This window comes from Haliotis rubra, unplaced genomic scaffold (assembly GCF_003918875.1).
Source record: "Haliotis rubra isolate DU_JTF1 unplaced genomic scaffold, ASM391887v1 Scf825, whole genome shotgun sequence".
In the NCBI taxonomy this organism is placed as follows: domain Eukaryota; kingdom Metazoa; phylum Mollusca; class Gastropoda; order Lepetellida; family Haliotidae; genus Haliotis; species Haliotis rubra.
The window spans coordinates 356,081-375,934 of record NW_025767552.1 but is presented as its reverse complement, the minus strand read 5'-3'; the positions used below and the strand labels follow the sequence as shown (position 1 = coordinate 375,934).

General features: G+C 42.1%; 1 protein-coding gene across 1 annotated transcript; it reads left to right on the top strand.

The window, feature by feature from the left end:
• Positions 1–15,500: 15,500 nt before the first annotated feature.
• Positions 15,501–19,213, top strand: LOC124262178 (DC-STAMP domain-containing protein 2-like). Its single transcript, XM_046696631.1, has 2 exons — positions 15,501–16,831; positions 17,817–19,213. Exons 1-2 carry the CDS (start codon positions 15,591–15,593, stop codon positions 19,078–19,080), a joined length of 2,505 nt encoding a protein of 834 aa, XP_046552587.1. The 5' UTR covers positions 15,501–15,590; the 3' UTR covers positions 19,081–19,213.
• The last annotated feature ends 641 nt before the right edge of the window (positions 19,214–19,854 follow it).

The window sequence follows — 19,854 nt, the reverse complement described above, 5'->3', positions numbered from 1 at the left end:
CACGTACATTGTATTGCTTCTTTTTTTTCATTAAAAACAAATATTTATAACAGACATATTCTAGCGTAAATAGTGCAAGCTGTTCACCTTATAATTCCCAAATTAATGTATATTTCTAAATAGGGTTCAAGAATCACAAATGGGATTTGTTTTATTGAATATGCAAATGTTGATCTTTTTTCAGCTACATTAAATCCAAAAGCAGATACTCAAAAGACTTTAAAATATTTCTCACACTGAACATTCGTGTAAACATGCTTATGAATTCGCTGAAAAGAAATATGAATGACCACCAAAATGTCAGTCTAAAACATCCACAGAGATGTGTAAAATAAACCCAGTGTTAAAGATTAAAGTTGATTAGTTACATATAGATATACTATTATTGCTTTGAAACTCGTGGCGATTTATAATTACATTTTCTAAAAATGTTGGAAAACGCACGTACAATTTCCAAAACAAACCCGCAAGATAGTCAGAAATACACTCAATTGGACCAATGAGAGCCGTTATATAAACAAACGCACGTGCGTGTATTTGAATCTCTCGCCATCCATGGCTAAAATCCTTACTAATCAAATCTACACGAGATAAAACAGTAGCTACGTTCTTTGTACTTTCTATACGACGATATATACTTTCATGACTTATTAAACAAACACATAATGCCATAACCGATCTAAGTACCGCGGATTATTTTTATCAAAGCACCGAAATCATTTCTCGCGTTCTGATTGGTTTGTCGTATTTTCGCACATAACAAGCGTCGAGATTGGGGCGAGTCTTCTTGGAGGTTACGGAAGGAGGCGAGTGGTGGCGAATGTTGCGATATGCGAGACGGGGCCCAGCTTACTTCCTGTACCAGATTTCCGACGACAAGCGTTCAGTTCTGTTTCCAAATTGCGCGACTGCCAAATATGACTCTACTAGACCGGACCAAGTGTACAACCATGCTTGGCATATGTCACCACACGCCCCTTTCCTCAGGTTTCCTCTGAATCTCCTATCCCATTTGGGTTCCTTTTCAATTTGAAATGAATTGTTTGTTCAATATTCACCCGTGAAGATCCGGGTTAGAATTGATCTTCAGTAACCATGCTTCTCGTAAGAGGCGAGTAACAGGATCGGATGGTCAGGCTCGCTGATTTCGTTGACACATGTCATCGTAGTCCAATTGCGTAGATCGATGCTCATGCTGTTCATCACTGGATTGTCTGGTCCATACTCGTTTATTTACTGACTGCCGCCATATAACTCGAATATTGCTGAGTTCAAAAAACTAAACTCACTCACTTCTATCAAAATTATGCATATTCAGAGACTAAGCTTTAGTCTAATTCTGTGGTACAGTAAAGAATCGCGTCCACGCTTTAATGGTTCAAGCGTTTGACCATAAAACTGTCGAATCTGTGAATATTCAGTGTGTTTCAGATAGGGTGAGGGATATTAGTCCAAAGGGCTACAAAAGAACACTTGCTGATGTTAATATAGATGGGCGCTGTGTCTAAAAGGCGAGAATTTGAAATCGCGAGAAGAATCGTTTTTCATGTTTTTGTGACCATGATTTCACAAGTCGAGATTGATATTGCGAGATTTTAGATCATGTCCAAATGAGGTATTCTTGCGTTCTGTACTTTTGATAAACGTACTTTGTTAAATAAAACATCAGAACTCGAGATAGTGCTAATGAAAGACATGAAACACATTCCAACGGATATACCTTGCTAAAGTGTTGGAGGAAACAAAAGTAATTTAGTAATTTAGCAGCCCTGTATACATTTTACATTTGGGGGTAGAGTTGGGTGGGGGCGCTTAAACATTTTATCAGAATGTGACCACGGCCTTATTTCGTTCATGGCGCTTGCAATGGAGTCCAGGGTTAGACTCGTTCTTCAGCGACTAGTGCTTGTCTAACGGGATCGGCTTGTCATAATTGAAATGATCGGATGTGTAATCGATGCGCATGGTGTCAATCACTGGGTTGTCTGGTTCGGACTCAATTAATACAGACCGCCGTGGAAAAGTAAAAAAAATTAAAAAATAACAAACCGAAACATGAGTCTCATTCACCAATTCAGACAATGACCTACTTTTCAGCCGATCCGAATTTTCTCGTATGAAAGTGAAAAGAGACACTACAACAACTATGGCTACACTAAATTTCTATTCCTTGTTTAATAAAAAATGGAATTTACAAATTAATTTTAATTTTAAACTTTAAAACAATCGTATTTCTGTATTATATGTCGAGGTTTAGACAGCATGTCTTTAACTAAGACAGACTGACCCTGTTTGAAGAGGTCGTACAATGATTCACAATTCATCTGGCTCACTGGTTACATCTGTTCTTTGCGCTTATCAAGTGTATTTTGTAAAGTACAGTGTGGTTGATGTAATATCAAGGCCGTACCAGACAGCCAAACTTTTCTAGCGACCGAGCCTCGTTTTGAGATTTCCACGATTTCCGGATTTCCGATTGTCAGAGCACGCTGTACGCCAGAGCACGGTGAACGACGTGTTTACAAAGATTACAAGGAGCGTAGAGTTGCAATATAAAGTGATTAGATGTATCAAATAATACTGAATAATATTTATATATCCAGTTGAATGAGTTGGTCTAAAAAATCAGGATTGGTTATTGTACTAAGTTGCGCAATAGGACGGAACCCTGACAGCAGGAAACGACACTGTTGTGTAATCAATGTTTTGACTTGACATCTCAGAGATGTCGTATCATGTCTATTTCTACATACTATACTGTATATATGTGTATTTAGCCCTCAGAATGGTTTAAGACACGTTGGCTCGTCATGTGCTTGGCTATTTATTCATGTATCCATTTATCCGTGTCTTTTATATTATATTTTTATTATATACTCAGAAAAATCACAAAACACAAAACAGGTGAGTCAAGGTCGCGTGAAGGGCATGCATAAAGTTTGCTTGGCATATACACGTAAATCCTTTGTCTGCAGCTAGTTTGACTCTTATATAGTTATTCTATGATTTTGAACACTGGTATGACAGGTGATGACAATCTTACAATGTCCTTGGTATGTCATGAACTTACAGTGAGTACCATGTGCAATACCGCTAACGTTATAATGCTAAACATGTTCGGATAACGACTTGCATAATTAGAACCTCCCTTTAACGCGAAACACATACAGAAGCATCAAAAGCAACTCTAATCTGTGGAAAAAAGACGCTTTTTTTTTTTTCTAAGTCATTAATATTTTAAAAATATATATATATTTCATTTGGAGATTTTAATTCTGATTCTTTGCGTCCACTGTACACACTTTTGTAGGTTAAGTAGCATGCGTACATTGAAGATATTTTGCCTTCTTTGAAGCCTTCTTGTGACATTTAGACGTCATAATCGCTAAGATTTACATCAAAGAAGAGTTTGTGTTTTAACCGCTTTGATCATCTAATTTAACCAAGAGCACACAAACACTGTGACTAGACATATTGATACATTGTCTTTTTGCTTCACAAACAATTTCCTTCAAAGCTTCATACTTCATATATAGAAAATATAAATGTCAAAATGTTAAAGGAAACATTACAAAAGGCCATGCATAAGGTAATAAACCTAAAGCATGTTTTCCATCTAATCTCCTTATTAAATTCCAACACGTTTGAATGCTGTGCCTTAGAAGTACAACATTTTGTACCGGATGTATGTTTGAAATATCTTTTCACTTAAAGTGATAGTAAGTGTGAGGTTGTTCAAACAATTGTAATCACTAGTATTATCCCTGGACGCATGTTTTGTTGAGTACGAAGATACCGCTGATTGTTCAGTTTCATTTCTTAAACAAGCATAAAAAATATCGTATTAAGACGTATATTGTGTTGCATCACAATTAGGGAATCAACTGTCAGTATTTTTTTCAAGTGGCCGTTCTTCGGATTTTCTTGTACAGAACAGAATTGTATTGAGATCTATGGGTTGTATTCTTTAATTCAACAAATAGATTTTTTTTTTTAATTGTAAATTGATATTTCGATTACTTTGTTTTGACTTCTCAAAATATTTACGCAAATGTTAAGGACATGAAAGAAAAAACGTGTCACTAAGTCCAAGAACATAATAATAATAATAATAATAATAATAATAATAATAATAAGTAAGGGGGCAAGGGCCCTGAGCTGATGATGAGCCTTACCAGCCTGACTGTGCCAGGATCACCCGAACCCTCTCTGCTGCATATTATCTTTAATCTGTAAAACATAATAATAAGTAAATTTCTAAAGCGCCAAAATTCCACTGCGGGGGCATGCTCATAGCGCATACAGAGAGTTCTAGTTGCAGTGATATGATACTGAGAAAAGGTGAGTCTTGGGGTGAGATCTAAATAAAGTCAGAGTTTGACATGTTCGCAGATGGTCGGGCAATTCGTTCCATTTCTTGGCCGTAACGGTAACCATATGATTTCAGCTGCCAACGAGGAACATGCACCAGGTCTCCGTGAATGGAGCGAAGCGGTCTACCGGGGATGTACGATCTGAAGAGTTTCTGGAGGTACACTGGAGCTGTTCTGTGAACACACTGATATGTCAAAGTCAGTATCTTGAAGTCAACTCTCGCTCGGATTGGTAACCAATGTAGGCGTTTCAGGACAAGAGTAATACTTGCAAAGTTAGGGGGGTTTTGTGACAATGCGTGCTGCAGTATTCTGAATTCTCTGGAGTCGATTAATGAGTTCCTGTGACATATGGAGCAGAAGGCTGTTGAAGTAGTCAATGCGCGAAAGTATCAGAGATCGAATAAGTGCTGCGGTAGAAGATGGCGGACACAGCCAATGGTTCGGATGTGGTAGTAACAAGATTTACATAACTCCGAGATTTGCTTCTCCATCGACAGATCACATTCAAAGTAGACACCAAGATCTTTAACTGTTGATGAGAGGGGGAATAGGTGTGTCACCAATGTGAAGAGAAGCAGTATTGATCTTCGACAGGCGGGAGGCTGGGCCGACTAACATCACCTCTGTCTTGTCCTCATTTAGCTTGAGGAGATTGGTGTTCATCCAAGCCTTGACAGATGCACAGCAATTCTCCATGTTCGTCAGTGCAGAGTTGGTGTTCAACTTGAAGCTATCGGTCATCTGAGTGTCATCTGCATATAGATGATGTAGGACATTGTGGCTCTGGTTACCTCCTCCAACTGCTTGGCGTACATGGTAAACAACAGAGGTCCCAAAACAGAACCTTGAGGGACACCGTAGTCCACGGAGACTGTAGATGAGTGTGAGTTCTTGATCACAACCGTTTGTTGCCGCCCTGATACATATGAAAGAAACCATGACAAAACCTTGACACTGATTCCGTAATCAATCTTCAGCTTTTGCATCAGCGTACCATGGTCAACCGTATCGAAAGCTGCCGAGAGGTCCAGGAGAACTAACACAGCAACTTGTCCAGCATCCACAGCCTGTTGGAGGTCATTTAGTAGTCAGAGGAGAGCAGTCTCAGTGCTATGGGCTTTCCTATATGCGGACTAGATCTTGGCCATGAGATTGTGTTCTTCTAAGTGATGCAAAAGTTGCTTGTTCCCTGCCTTTTCGAATATCTTTGACAAAAAAGGCAGATTAGAAACAGGTCGATAGTGTTTCATTATGTTTTTGTCCAAGTTGGATTTTTAATAAGTGGTTTGACAGATGCTTTCTTAAAAGACTGTGGTACTGATCCGCTTGCCAGACTGGTGTTGATAATCCTGGTTATGGTAGGAAGAATGACATCCACTACAAGGAGCAGCAGACCAGTGGGTATTGGGTCCAGTTCACAGGTGGTGGGCTTAGAGTCCTTGATCAAATGTAGGACCTGTTCATCTGTCAAAGGTTGAAATTCGCTGAACTCAGGACATACTGGGACTTGCTCGTTGGTTGATTGAGTGTCAGTAGTCGGTGTAAAGCTTCTCATGGTAGATGCTACCTTGTCTGTGAAAAACTGTTGAACTCATTAGCCAATGTGGCATCCCTTTCAGCATCAGGAAGTGTATAGGCTTTCTCTCGTCCCAGAAGTTTGAACATGTGAGACCATAGAGACTTGGGGTCGTTTAGATTAGACAAGATAGTTTCATTGTGAAACGTTTTCTTAGCAGAACGAATCATTTTCCTGACATTGTTGCGCTCCTGCTTGTAGAGTTCTCTGTGAACATGAAGCCTTGATTTGCGCCATCTTCGTTCAGCAATTCGTCGAGATTGTTTAGCAGTTCGAATTTCGTCACAATACCAAGGATTGCTTGGCCTACAACGCACTGTCTTGGCAACAGCAGGTGCATGTTTCTCCAGGAGATCAGACAGAGTAGAGTTGTAGAGGTCAGTTAACATCTGTAGATCAGCGGGAGGGTTTGTCAGTACCTCACTTTCCAGAAGATCCTTCTTGAAAGTGTCAAGACAAATGCCCTTGATATTTCGACACAATACAGTTTTATGTTGTGGTTGAGTTTGAGTCAAGCAGAGTGAAAAGGTAAAATTCAACAATGATCAGACATCATGCGATCTTCAACACTGACATTCTCAATCATAGTGTCAGAGTCTCTAGTAACTATCCAGTCAATGATATGACCACTTTTGTGAGTGGACTGGAGTAAATGTTGTGTCAAGCCATTGGCCCTCAGAACAGATATGCACTTCTTGAGATCAGGCTTCACTGATTGATCAAAGTGGATCTTAAAATCACCTAAGACGACACATGAACCCTTATGGCTGTCTACTGTCTCAATGAGATGTGAAAAGTCAGTATGGAACTGTGAAATACTTAGCTTATAAGCTCTTGAAGGTGGGGGCCTGTATATGCACACCATCCTTGTCGATCTAGTGTCTGTGGTTATGACCATCTCAATCACTTCAAAAGAACTTAAAACAGCAGAGACAGAGCAGAATTCGATATTCAGGTTCTGTTTATACAGGACAGCAACTCCTCCTCCTACACCAGTTGTTCGTGGAACATGTTTGAAGCTGTAACCATCCGGAACTAACGCCGCTACGGTGGTCTCATCACCAGTTGATTTCAGCCAAGTTTCAGTTAAACACAAAAGGTCCAAATTATCATTTAGAACGGAATCATAAATGTCCACTGCCTTATTCCTAACATACTGGGCATTCCATAATGCAGCTTTTAGGAAGTTGGTTTTAGGTTTGGGATGAACAATTTTGATGTTGTCAAAATTAATGACCTTTTTTAGGGTTGTACCCCTGTTGGCCCTGACATGTTGAAAAGACTCCAGTGATAACCTTGATTGGTCTTTGTTTCCCCCGTCCTGCTCGCTTGACCCGTTTGGTAGACTTTGTTGTACATATGCCTGCTTGACGAATCTTACGCAACAACTGTGGTGGTATCTTGGCAGAGACAATAGGCCTGGCCAAGTAGAGCAGATTCTCCCTTGAATAGGTAATTGTCGTGGTTGATTGGACACACTCAGTCAATGTCCAGAGTGAGGACAAGCTCACTTTTAACATGCAGAAATATATAGATCACCAAGTATACACAGTTTATGAATGAAAAGAATTGCATTTTCAAATGAACGTTCAAGCGTCAAAATGTCACATAACGATGATGACACACTGATGAAATTCCATGACAAATTGTGGCTATTTATCACTGAAATTTAGAAGAAAACAGACAAGCTTTGTCAGAGCTGTGTTTCATGCAGCCTGTCAGGCGCAGACCCAAGTTCCATTCAACATCAACATAATAAATATACTAGCCACATAAAGAAACTGTGCATTGTCAAAATATTATCCCAGTTGATAAGTACGATAACAATGTCAAAGGTACATATAAACTTTAATGGCGGGATCATGAGACCATAACAAGTCGGGAGAATTTCAATTGAAAAGTCAATCACAATGACGTCACGAGTCCACAAGCGGGACAGGGGTCAAACGACCATGTCACAAGTTCAATAACGGGTATGTCCACCATCGGCATTGAGAACAGCAGTGCATCGACGACGCATAGAGCCTATCAAACGTGCAAGGAAGGCTTGTGGGATGTCATGCCAGATTCTCTCAAGTTCTGTTGCAAAGGTCAAGGACGTTATCTGGCGGATGAGGAAGACGGCGTAGACGTCGATCCATCTCGTCCCAAACATGCTCTATCGGGGAGAGATTCGGTGAATTTGCAGGCCAAGGCAGTAAGTCAACGTTGTGGTGTTGCAAGAAATCCATAGCAACCCTTGCCGTATGAGGGCGGGCATTGTCCTTTTGGAATGTTAACCCAGGGCCATGACGTTGCAGAAAAGGAATTGCCACAGGTCGAAGAATCTGATCCCTGTAGCGGCGGTAGCCCACACCAGTTAAGTTGCCCTGAACAATCACCAAAGGAGTTCTTTGGCGTGCTGTTATTCCACCCCAAATCATCACGGAACCACCACCAAAGCGATTCCTCTCCAAGACACAGGCCTGTGCATAACGTTCTCCCACGCGTCTTTTGGCACGTTGACGTTCATCACTATGGGAAATGTTAAACCTGGACTCATCTGTAAAAACAACATTTCTCCACCAAAACATTGGTCTGTGGACATGATTTCGGCACCACATTCGGCGAGCTTGTCGATGACGTTGTGTCAGGATAGGTCGTATGGCGGGACGTCGTGGTCTGATCCCGTAATGACGTAAACGTTGTCGAACTGTGTTGGGGTAGATACGGCGAAGTCCTGGGATGGTTCGGGCAGTCATCACTGCAGTCTGAAACCTGTGGCGAAGATGGGTCACCCTTATCCATATGTCCTGTCTTGGCGTTGTTACACGTGGACGTCCAGAACGTGGTCGATCGATGACGTCATTTGTGTTCTGATAGCGTCTCACCAGTGCAGAAATGGTGTTCCGGTGGCAGTGGAAATGTGCGGCCACTTGTCGTTGAGGCATTCCCCCACGGACCATCCCAATGGCCTCATGACGTTGTGCAGACGTGAGCCTTGGCATGCTATGCGTTTCAATAGCCGTTTAATTTTTTGAACGATCGCAATGGCAGAGGTTGAGCTTTCCAAAGTGACAGTATTGTTTGGCATTCATTTGCTCTGTTCCTCTTTCCCGGAATGCACGTGCAACAACGTATTGCACGTCTCAAGGACGAACCCACTGACGTCACGGAACGTGGCACGTGCATGCATGTTGGATACATGTCACTAATCTCTGAGTTTAAATCCTTATGTGTCTACACAGGTTTGATAAATTTAGATTTTAATTTTTTGTATGCACAGTTTCTTTATGTGCCTAGTATACAACATCCTGTTATATGACATAGCTTCGCGATAGATCGTAAAGAACAAAATTGGGCGAGGCGTTATGTATTTCACAATAACCCACTGTTCTGCAATGACGTCATTTCCTGTGATTCGAACATCAAATATCAAACAATGCCAAGATCAGATTGTTTTCAGGGTTTCTTCACTCTACATGTGTTAAAATGTTTACTTGTCTTCTTGATTTCTATTCCTGAAGGACACAAATTGGTTTGCAGAAAATTCTTTTCAAAGCAAAAAACAATTCTTTTCAAAGCAAAAGACAAAGTGTTGGAGACACATTGTCTGTCTCGGAAGTTCCAACATGACTGATGCCATGCCAGACTGAATAAATGTGATATATTGCCTCCCATTCCCAGCTGCATGCAAGGTTGTGGATAACAGCGATGTTTTTTGTCAAAACATAGAGACTTGTGTCTGCCCAATTAGTTGTCTGCAGTAAATACGTGACGTCAATTACGTTTACACCGCTTTGAGTGTATTGATCACGTGGCAGCGAAGAACTGGAATTATCTCTTGGAGGCGTCTTCTGACATTCCCCGAGGACGCTACGTTGATTAATGTTTACTAAAGCGTCATAAACAATGAAACACCTGGAAAAGGCGGTAAAAGGTTAACGGTACATTTGACGGCCCTATTCTTTTCAGAGAAAAGGTGTTTTTTTCAGTTTCATGTTATTGTGTTGCTGAGTGAGTGAATAGGGTTTTACATCGCTTTTAGCAATGTTCCAGTAAGGACACGCCAGGAATAGATATAAGACAATTTGACCATGTTTGGAATCGATCCCTGGTCATTGCGGGAGCGGCAAAAGCTTGGTGAGTGAGTATGGTTTACGTCGCTTTTAAAGATATTCCAGCAACAGTAGAGTCGGGAACGTGAGTGAGTGAGTGAGTTTGGCTTTCAATATTCTAGCAACAGTACAGTCGGTAACAACAGTGAGTGAGTGAGTGAGTTTGACTTTACACGGCTTTAACAATATTCCAGTAACAGAAAAGGGATGGTGGTAAATAAGTCAAGCTTGATAATTAGAATTGAATTGAGTCCTAAAACAATAGCATGGGAATGGCACTAACATTATGGACTTTCATCATTACATCAAAACGGTTTGAATCTATGATCGTTTGTTAAACAACTTTTATCCTAAGTTGAATAAAATTCTGAGGTTCATATGTTCAATTGGCAAGGTAAAATTATGAGGATTCGCAATATTAATTTCACTTTGTTTTATTTACTTTTTTGTTTAAAGTGAAATTCATCGGTACGTCTTCACTGCAAACAGACTATATATGAGCTCTTGAATCAATTACAGTCGAATGAGGTATGTCATATTTTCCTATTTCAATGTCCAGATGTTGCTTTTCTCAGGTGGAAAACTGTAAGTCACACACTTTTGTGAGGGTTCGTCTTATCCCCAACATGATTCCAACCCACGGCCTCTAGACGCTGGATCTCACACCCTGAACTTCAAAACGTAAAATGGGACTGGAAGATTACACGTATGAAAATTGTTTCCTCTTTCATGCGATCCTACATGTGAAGATCCAGGTTAGAATTGGTTTTCAGCAACCCATGCTTGTCGCAAGAGGCGACTAACAAGATCGGGTGGTCAGGCTCATGCTGTTTATCACTGGATTGCCTGGTCCAGACTCAATTATTTACAGACCGCCGCCATATAGCTGGAATATTGGTGAGTGTGGCGTCATTGGCGGATCCAGAGGGTTGTTCAGGGGGTTTGAACTCCCCCCCTTTTGAAAATGCCTTAAGACCACATTGAACTTTTTTTTTGCGTTGGCGGAGCCAATGGGGGGTTCGAACCCCCTCACTCACACACACACACACACACACACACACACACACACACACACACACACACACTTCAAAATTCCTGGATCTTTAACAAACATACAAAGCAAACTCTCATGCGATTCGTTCAATGGATTTGGGACTGCAAAGGATCCTGCGGCAAGCCGTACTGGGTTGATTTGTGGTCAAAGGGAAGTAATCGTATACAATAGCTCCCAACCCACCATCACAACATCGCTGCATCAAGCTAATTTGAATATCACGTTTTCTTTGTAAACAAACACGTTTATACTGAAATCAGAACAGACTGGTCAAATGAAAGCTCATTCGGTGTAAGATGTATGACAATACATGTGTTATACATCAAACTGACTGTAGAGCCAGCTCGCAGTTGGACTTCGATGACAGCAAGTGCAGCGGTGCAATCAATGTAAACAAAACATAACTACGCAAATAGAAATAGTAAATCACGTTTAAGGATATTTCTCAGTGAAAGTAAACACTGCTATGACAAATGTTTATGAAGTTGTGTAGAGTCGTTGAATTTGAAACCGGTGAAAAAAACATAAGCATCTTGACTGGACTGTGTCGTTACAACGCGCCACTGATAGAAGTAATATACTAAAGTACTGTCGGAAATAGAAAAAAACTGTATTTTCTCATTTATCTTTACAATTTATGTAGTTGATATGTGAAAGTGTGAAAGATCTGTTGATCTAAGTTCGGCCTAACTACAGTCTCGGTGGTAGAGAGATAGGAAACGGAGAAAAGGGACTTTACTGAGGGGAAATTAGTGCAGAAATGAGCAATGCGGGTTTTTTCTAAGTCCAAAAAGACTTATTTGGAACAGACCATGGCTTTATGCAAATTAGTGTGCGACGATATTGTATTACAAAGGACACTTTTTAAATGCCCAATTTGAAATTAGACGTAGATTCATTATAAACGATAGCTGACGTAAAAAATAATAACTTTTATGCCGAAACTATTAAGGATGTAGCTACCATGCAGTCTAACTGTCACAAAAAAGAAACAGATAGGAGGGGTCGTCTCAAAAGCAAAACATGGGGTCGGGCTTAGGGATAGAGATATCAGCTAAGATAAGATAATCCTTTTGGGCAATTATACTGGGGAGGTACACGGCACATCATAACAATTTACAAATAATATCCAGTCCTGTCGATCTTCGGGTGGTCATGCCACCTATATACTACGATGCGTTTCTTTGGTTTTCGGGTATCATACTCTTTTACATATCTCAACATAAACTATATGAAACTATATGAAAGAAAGACACGTTAGATGTTAATCAATAGATGAGACATAGTCAACACACATGAAAACGCACAAAATATCTTTGATATGACCCCTTGTGCCTGTAGGCAACACGTGCATTCCATGCCAGGTGAGTCGACGGTCCATCGTCATACCTGGCTGAGCGACCTAATTGCCATCTATAGTCTGACCTATTGTTTTCAGCAGCTATTCGAGTTTTGCCCGATTTTACGAGTAAACATGCTTTTCTGGATATCGTATTACGCATCCCACTGAACGCCCAGTTAGGCCGAAGTGGGTTATTTCGACATATGCTATTTGCAGTTGTGTAAATTTTAGGGATACAGAGTAGCAGCCTAAAAACAGTTTTTTCTATTTCCGACAGTACTCTGGTACTTGTCGCATTGAAGTCTGGGTTGGAAAGCGCTCAATCCCTTGCCTTAACTCAGCACAGCATCTCGCTTAAAACTTTGCACACGGCAAGTTCCCCCAATCGAAGCTTATATCGCCTACAACAAAATCAAGAGTTGCGTCCCTTTTCACTATGCGCCGCAAGTTTGCAAACCAAATGGTAGATACAGTGTAGTTACTTCCCTTTAACCATCAACTTCACAGGTCGAACGAGGCGTATCGATGTGGGCTGATGAAAGTAATGGAATGCGCCGCATGGGCCCGATTGAAGCTGAAATCGTACGTGTCCCTTCAGCATGTATTCAGCTAACTACACCTACATGAGTGCATGAAACCCTTGAGGCAGAACAGCGATATCGACCTCCATCATGCAGTCCTTTCCCAACCACCCCTACCTCGCGGAGGGCGGTGGAGTAGCCTAATGGTTAATGCGTTCGCTGGTCACGCCGAAATACTGGGTTCGATTCCCCAACTGGGTACAATGTGTGAAGTCCTATTCTTGTGTCCCCTGCCGTGATATTGGTGGAATATTGATAAAGGCGGTGTAAAACTAAACTCACTCACTCACCCTACCTCGCAGTGCGAGTCCATCCTCAGCCACTCTCTTAATTCGCAGCGCGAGTCCAGCCCCAACCGACCCCACCTTACAGCGCGAGTCCACCCCCAACTACCCCCATCTTACAGCGCGAGTCCACCCCCAACCACCCCCACCTTACAGTGCGAGTCCACCCCAACCACCCAATTACAGTGCGAGTCCACCACCAACAACCCCCATCCACACCTGGCAGTGCGAGTCCATCCTCAACCACTCTCTTAATTCGCAGCGCGAGTCCACCCCAACCACCCCCACCTTACAGTGCGAGTCCACCCCAACCACCCCCACCTTACAGCGCGAGTCCACCCCCAACCACCCCCACCTTACAGTGCGAGTCCCCCCAAGCACCCAATTACAGTGCGAGTCCACCAACAACAACCCCCACCTCACAGTGCGAGTCCAACCCCCAACCACCCCGATACCAGACCTGGCAGTGCGAGTCTATTCTCAACACCCCATCCCCAACCTCTCAGTTCAAGTCCACCCCAACCGCCCCTCTACCCCACGTTCTAAAACCGGTATAGAATATATTTTAAACATTTTCCGCAAAACATTCCATTCTGAGAAAGATGGTGACGTGTTAACATGTACGATGATATTCACTACACTCTACGATGCTTGATATACAATGAAGGTTTTCTTTGTACTTACGACAATTTGATGCAGGCTTCAACGAAAACAAATAATAGTGTGGGCTAAAGCCTGATTGAGGAGACAAGGAAAACTTAACCCCCTGGATGCCAGAGGGACATACATGTCCTCCTTCTACAACCCTCGCTTTGAAGTCCAATAAACATCTAAATATATCACGCACTCAAACACACTTCACGGTTTCGAATTCTGTGGGAAATTTCCTGTTCCTTGATACCATCCACTATTATTAATTAACACATGAAAACAATTCGGACAACACTTAGCAGTGACTATTTTTCAAACCGCCCAAGTATTTGCACTTGAGTTTACACTATCGGATAGGAAAGTTAATATTCAGGTACATGTGTGTGTACAATGTAATCGTATAGCTTTAGGTAGATCCAGTGCCGCGCAAACGACATTATCGTGCTACGTTCACTTTTCTGATCTTATGCGTCAGATAAAACCTCGGCATCACGGGGATTAATTAAATACATCATTAATTGAGAATCAGGAATGCTGGATGTTGGAAACTGAAGGAATCGATATGTACAAACCAGAAAATTGCGGAATGGTAAACCCGTTTGGTACTACTGAACATTAATGAGGATAAATTAGGGTTGAAAGCGCTTTTGTTTTATTAACGTTTTCTCAAGGGGGTTAATCTCAGAAAGCTTCAAGGTTATTAATAAATAAATACACGATTAAAAGTGCTTTTAAATATATCATAATATCAAACGATGTGTTTGACTCATCTAGCTCTGTCTGTGTTCCGATCAATCGTTTTACGGCAACGTGTGTCACAAGCATTAGGAAGACAATTCAATAATTCACCTTCCTGTATTTCAGTCAATAACATTAAGCGCAATGCCAGCTGGCAATGCTTTTCTTTTCTCAAAACTGAAGTTGGAGTTGCCGAGTTATATAATTACCATTGTGTTTGACGGATAGACAATGAAAAATATACTGGGGAAAAACGTGCGTCCGAAATGTTTTGCAAAATTTTAGTTTGAATGTTCTGGAGAATGTGTTGTAAAAACAGAGAATACGCATTTGCCTCAGATATACTACCGACATACAGGTAAATGACTACAAAAGCAAAACAAAAAACGTATATACGTCCTTGGCAAAACTTTGCAAGAAATGAGAGAGAAAATCAGTTTCTTCATCACTGCCAAATTTTTTTACGCCGCTTTTAGAAATATTCCAGCAATATTGCGGCGAGGACACCAGAAACGGACTTTGTACCCATGTGGGGAATCGAACCCGGGTCTTCAGCGTGACGAACGGACGCTTTAACTATTAGGCTACCCCACCACCCCTTTAAAAAAGAGATAGTAAATCCGTGCTACCACAGACCGTACTATCCATTTTCAGAATCATGAACAAGACGCGTCAGTGTTGATGTAAACATAGTGCGATTCGTCATCATCATTCCATGACGTCATCGTTACAATACAATAGGTGACGTCATGGTGACGTCATACGAGAATCATGACGTCACATTCAGGAATGTAGCTAAACGTTCAAGCCTACGTTGACACAAATGCAGTATTCAAATATGTTTTGCGTTAATCTATTTAAAAAGGAAGGCGAAGAGTAAAGAAGGCGAAAATGGCGCAAGCGATGAAGATAATCCAGGCCTTCAAGGTGAAGGCCGCTCTCGGAAGACTGGCTCGAGCTAAAGAGAACGCTCTTCGGGCAATGGCGGGACTTCCACCAATCCGACCATGGTATGAGGACTGTTACATAAGCTGCATGCGCGGATTAAAACAAATGTGCTGTAAGGCATTTTGCCCGTGTTGCATTAAACCGTCACGCCCAAGGTTAAAGAAAATCCCAGTGTCGTGCTGCGGGCGGATGTTTACAGCAGATACCTACGAAAATGAATGTCTGAAGAATTTCCTCGGATTCTTTAGTGGCATCGCGATGTCGTTTCTGGTGTACTTACTGATGGCCCTGCAGATGAATCTTCCCTTGCTGACATCTACGATCATATCATCCAGCCTCGGTCTGGTGCTTAGCCTCGGTCTGGCATTCTCGGAGACGTTTCGCTGCGTTGTTCTGTTGATGCTTCCCTCGTTTTGTTCAAGTAGAGGCCGCTCCTTCCTCCTTATGTACGCTACCATCCTCATACTCAACCACCCCGTCACCAACTTCAACCACAACATTCTCGTCATGTCCGAGAGCGCCACCTGTGGGCAAAGTTTGGCACTAAATGAAACTAGAAAGCTTCTAGAAGAGGCTATGTCACCTGTCGCGGCTCTCATAGACGGTATCAGAGACATGCTCCGTGCGATAAGACGATTTGCCGAGACTATTCGACAAGCATTTCTGGCTTTAAAACGAGCTATTCAGGAAATAGGCGAAGCTATTGGAAGAGTCCTAGACTGGCTGAAGTCTATTGTCAGTATCTGCAACCACAACATGGGTGCCCCATATCGCAGGTGTAGGAAGTCATTTGACGAGGCTATACAAGACTGTCGAAATAGACTTGGTGTGTTTAAATTCATTTGCGAAGTTGTGGATTGGGTGGCGAATGTGTGTCATATTGCACGTGCAGGTGAACTGTTTTGTCTTGTGACGTCAGAGATCGCGCATCACGTGGGACGAACTATCGGGAAGCCCGTCACGAAGATCTTAGACAGCATCCACGACATGTTCTACTTTAACATCACGATCGACTACCACTACAGCCTACATATGAATCAGTCCAAGAGCTATGAGCAGATCAAGGAAGAAATCATGGAGGAAATCAAAGGAACGTTAAATCGTCTCGTTGATCTCATCAACGTCGCCGACCACGTCATGACGTTCATGGTCACATTTGTGGTTATCAAAGCAGTTATGTACAGGTATGATTATCTTAAATCAATCAAGAGCCGACTTAAATATTTTTAGGTAGTCTGATTCGGATTCGGATTCGGATTCGTGTGACTCGGGCTGCTTTGATCGTTTTTCGAATTCTCGATATTTTCTTTTTGAATTCTCTACAGTTTTGCCCGCTCAGGGCCAAAGATATACTTGAATTCTAAAAAGTATCTTCCGCTTTGTGTTAGCATTTGCTCCTCCTAGGTCCTATACTCCAATACTTTAAACCGGTCTCTGGTGTCCCTAGGACCTGATATAGCTAGAATATTGGTAAAAGTGACGTAAAACCACACTAATTTCTTCATCTTTGTACTAGAAAACGATACCATGCAACCTCAAAAATCATACAGAGTAAACATTTTCACTTGTTAGATAATGATTGATCCAGTTTATGAGTTACTGTGTGCTACTTTAACAGTACTATTCAGCAGTACTAAGTTTCTACATTTTGCATTTAATGTTTTCCGACTTAAACAAACCTGCCTATAAATTTATACCAGAAACAATACGGAGCTTGTTAACCTGACCGACCCAATCAATAGAATGCGTGCACGGTTTGAACAATGTAAATTTACTTTGCATACAAATTTGGCCACAACGAAGTAAATCTTATAAAGTGAAACCCCTCAAGTACCGAAACCCCTCTGTCTGGACGATTCCTGATGGGAAGGTCTACATATAGGACTGACTGACTGAGTTTAGTTTTACGCCGCTGTTAGCAATATTCCAGCTAATTCACGGCGGGGGACACCAGAAATGGGCTTCACACATTGTGCCCATGTGGGGAATCGAACCCGGGTCTTCGGCGTGACGAGCCAACGCTTTAACCACTAGGCTACCCCACCGCCCCTACATATAGGAAGAACATTTGTTAATCCGGACAATTCCCTGCGTGTATCATCTGAGCACATCTGTTGTTTTCATGTTTCAACTTTAGGTGCTATTAACGAAACATTTGTTTCTTTTCAGATATAAATACATCCACAAAAGCCATTTTGACAACGTATTCATCACTGCGCATGTTCATCGAATTGACGAGCGGCGTCAGGAGTTGGGACGAGAGACCATCTTCCCTTTAATGCCAGATGAGAATACGAAATACGGTCGTGCTTCTTCTCCCAGACTTCTCAGGTCGGAGAAGATGAAGATGGCAAAAGGTATCGTGTTCTGGACATTTGCTGCAAGTCACGGTTGCTACTACCTAATGTGCGACTACGGTTTGTACTGGGTCCTGTCTCTCATCAGAACCCACTTCGAGGTCAAGACCAACTCGGCAATTCCACCACACACCAAGTTACACGTGCAGGGAGAGGGGGCTATGGCGGACATGTACCGAGCTTTGATATCCGTCCTTGACCCCGTGTCCGACGTTTACCTTGATGTGGACACCTCCCACTGTCTGCCAAATCCGGCGGTGCCGAACTTTGCCATCTATGAAATTGTCGCGATAATATACGGAGTGTGTTTCTTCCTGTCAGTGTCTGAAGCATACGCCTTGCGCCTGCGTCACGTGATTGCCGCGTGCTACCACCCAGGTCGGGAGGAACAGAGGGCAGTGTGGTTGTACAATCATATCCTCAAAACCAGGGGTGGTTTCCTCAAATTTGCCCGGCGGCAAATACGGCGGAAGTACATGCAGGACCAGGATGTTCAGAAGGCGAGCTTCCGGTCCCGACTGGCAGCTCAGTATCCGCTATTTAGGAAGCTGTTGAAGTTTCTAGGATATGAACGGAAGATGTGTCTGTTGTGTGGTAAGGAAGGAAAGAAAAATGATGAGGAAAATTTCCTGGATTGCGTCAGCAGTGGCTGCGAAGCCGTGTACTGCATCAACTGCTTCGACGACCTCCAGAACATGTGCACGGCATGCATGAACCCCGTGGACTACGGCGACCTCAGTGACGTCAGCGAGGAGATGGATTCAAGTGAGGATGAGGAAGAAATTGAAAGAAAGAAGAAGGATGCACTTGAAAGGAAAGAAAGACAAGCACAAAGGAGGGAAGAAAGACGCGCTAGTCGAATGTTATTAAGTTTCAAAGAAACACTGAAGGTATCGTCCACTGTGGATATCAGCGAGTCAACGGACAGCTCCAGCTCCAGTTCAGATGGCAGCTACACTTCTAGTTCTGACGATGAGGACTACCATTACCAATACCAGAAAACAGGATCAGACCTCGAAGAATCTGACTCTGACCAATCAAAACCGTCGACAAGGGGGAGATCACTCAAAGCATGACTATGTCACTACCGATATTTTTCGGTCTGGCGAATATTCAGACTCGGAGACAGATGCTTCACTGTCTGATCCCCTGTTTTCTTCAGACGAGGACGAGTATGGTCGTCGCTGAATATACACTAGTAGTAGTTTTCTAAACTGACTGACTGAGTTTAGTTTTACGCCGCTTTTAGCAATATTCCAGCAATATCACGGCGGGGGACACTAGAAATGGGCTTAACACATTGTGCCCATGTGGGGAATCGAACCCGGGTCTTCGGCGTGACGAGCCAACGCTTTAACCACTAGGCTACCCCACCGCCCCGGTTTTATAAACCGTTGAGCATGAATATTAATGTTGGAAAAGGTAAAACATTAGCAGTACGCCTAGCAAGAACTGAAGATTTTTGTTCTTCAAAAAATGGTTATGCATTTATAAACCTCATATGATTCTTCACTATGGGCTCATCATATATCGTGGCCATTATTGTGATAAGTTCATATTCGAACTTAATTCAATAGTATGTGACTCAAGTGACTATCATATCATACAAAACATTTGCGCAGTTGTGACACTCAAATTATTTAACCTATTACAAAACTGTTGTCAACAATGAGATGATAAAAGAGACAACAAAATCATGTAATGTTCCCCGACTGGACCTAAATTACCCGGTCTACTGAATCTCAAGTTTATTAATCACAGCCATGTGGTTCTTAATCGGAATCTTCTGTGATAAACCAATCATTTGTGTACAGTTGTCAATAATAGCTTGTGTATAGATTATGGCAATT

Excerpts from the sequence above, each read along its gene's own strand:
- LOC124262178 (XM_046696631.1), top strand. The coding sequence starts at position 15,591 with ATGGCGCAAGCGATGAAGATAATCCAGGCCTTCAAGGTGAAGGCCGCT. Across the intron at positions 16,832-17,816 it reads ATCAAAGCAGTTATGTACAG|ATATAAATACATCCACAAAA; the intron begins GTATGATTATCT and ends GTTTCTTTTCAG.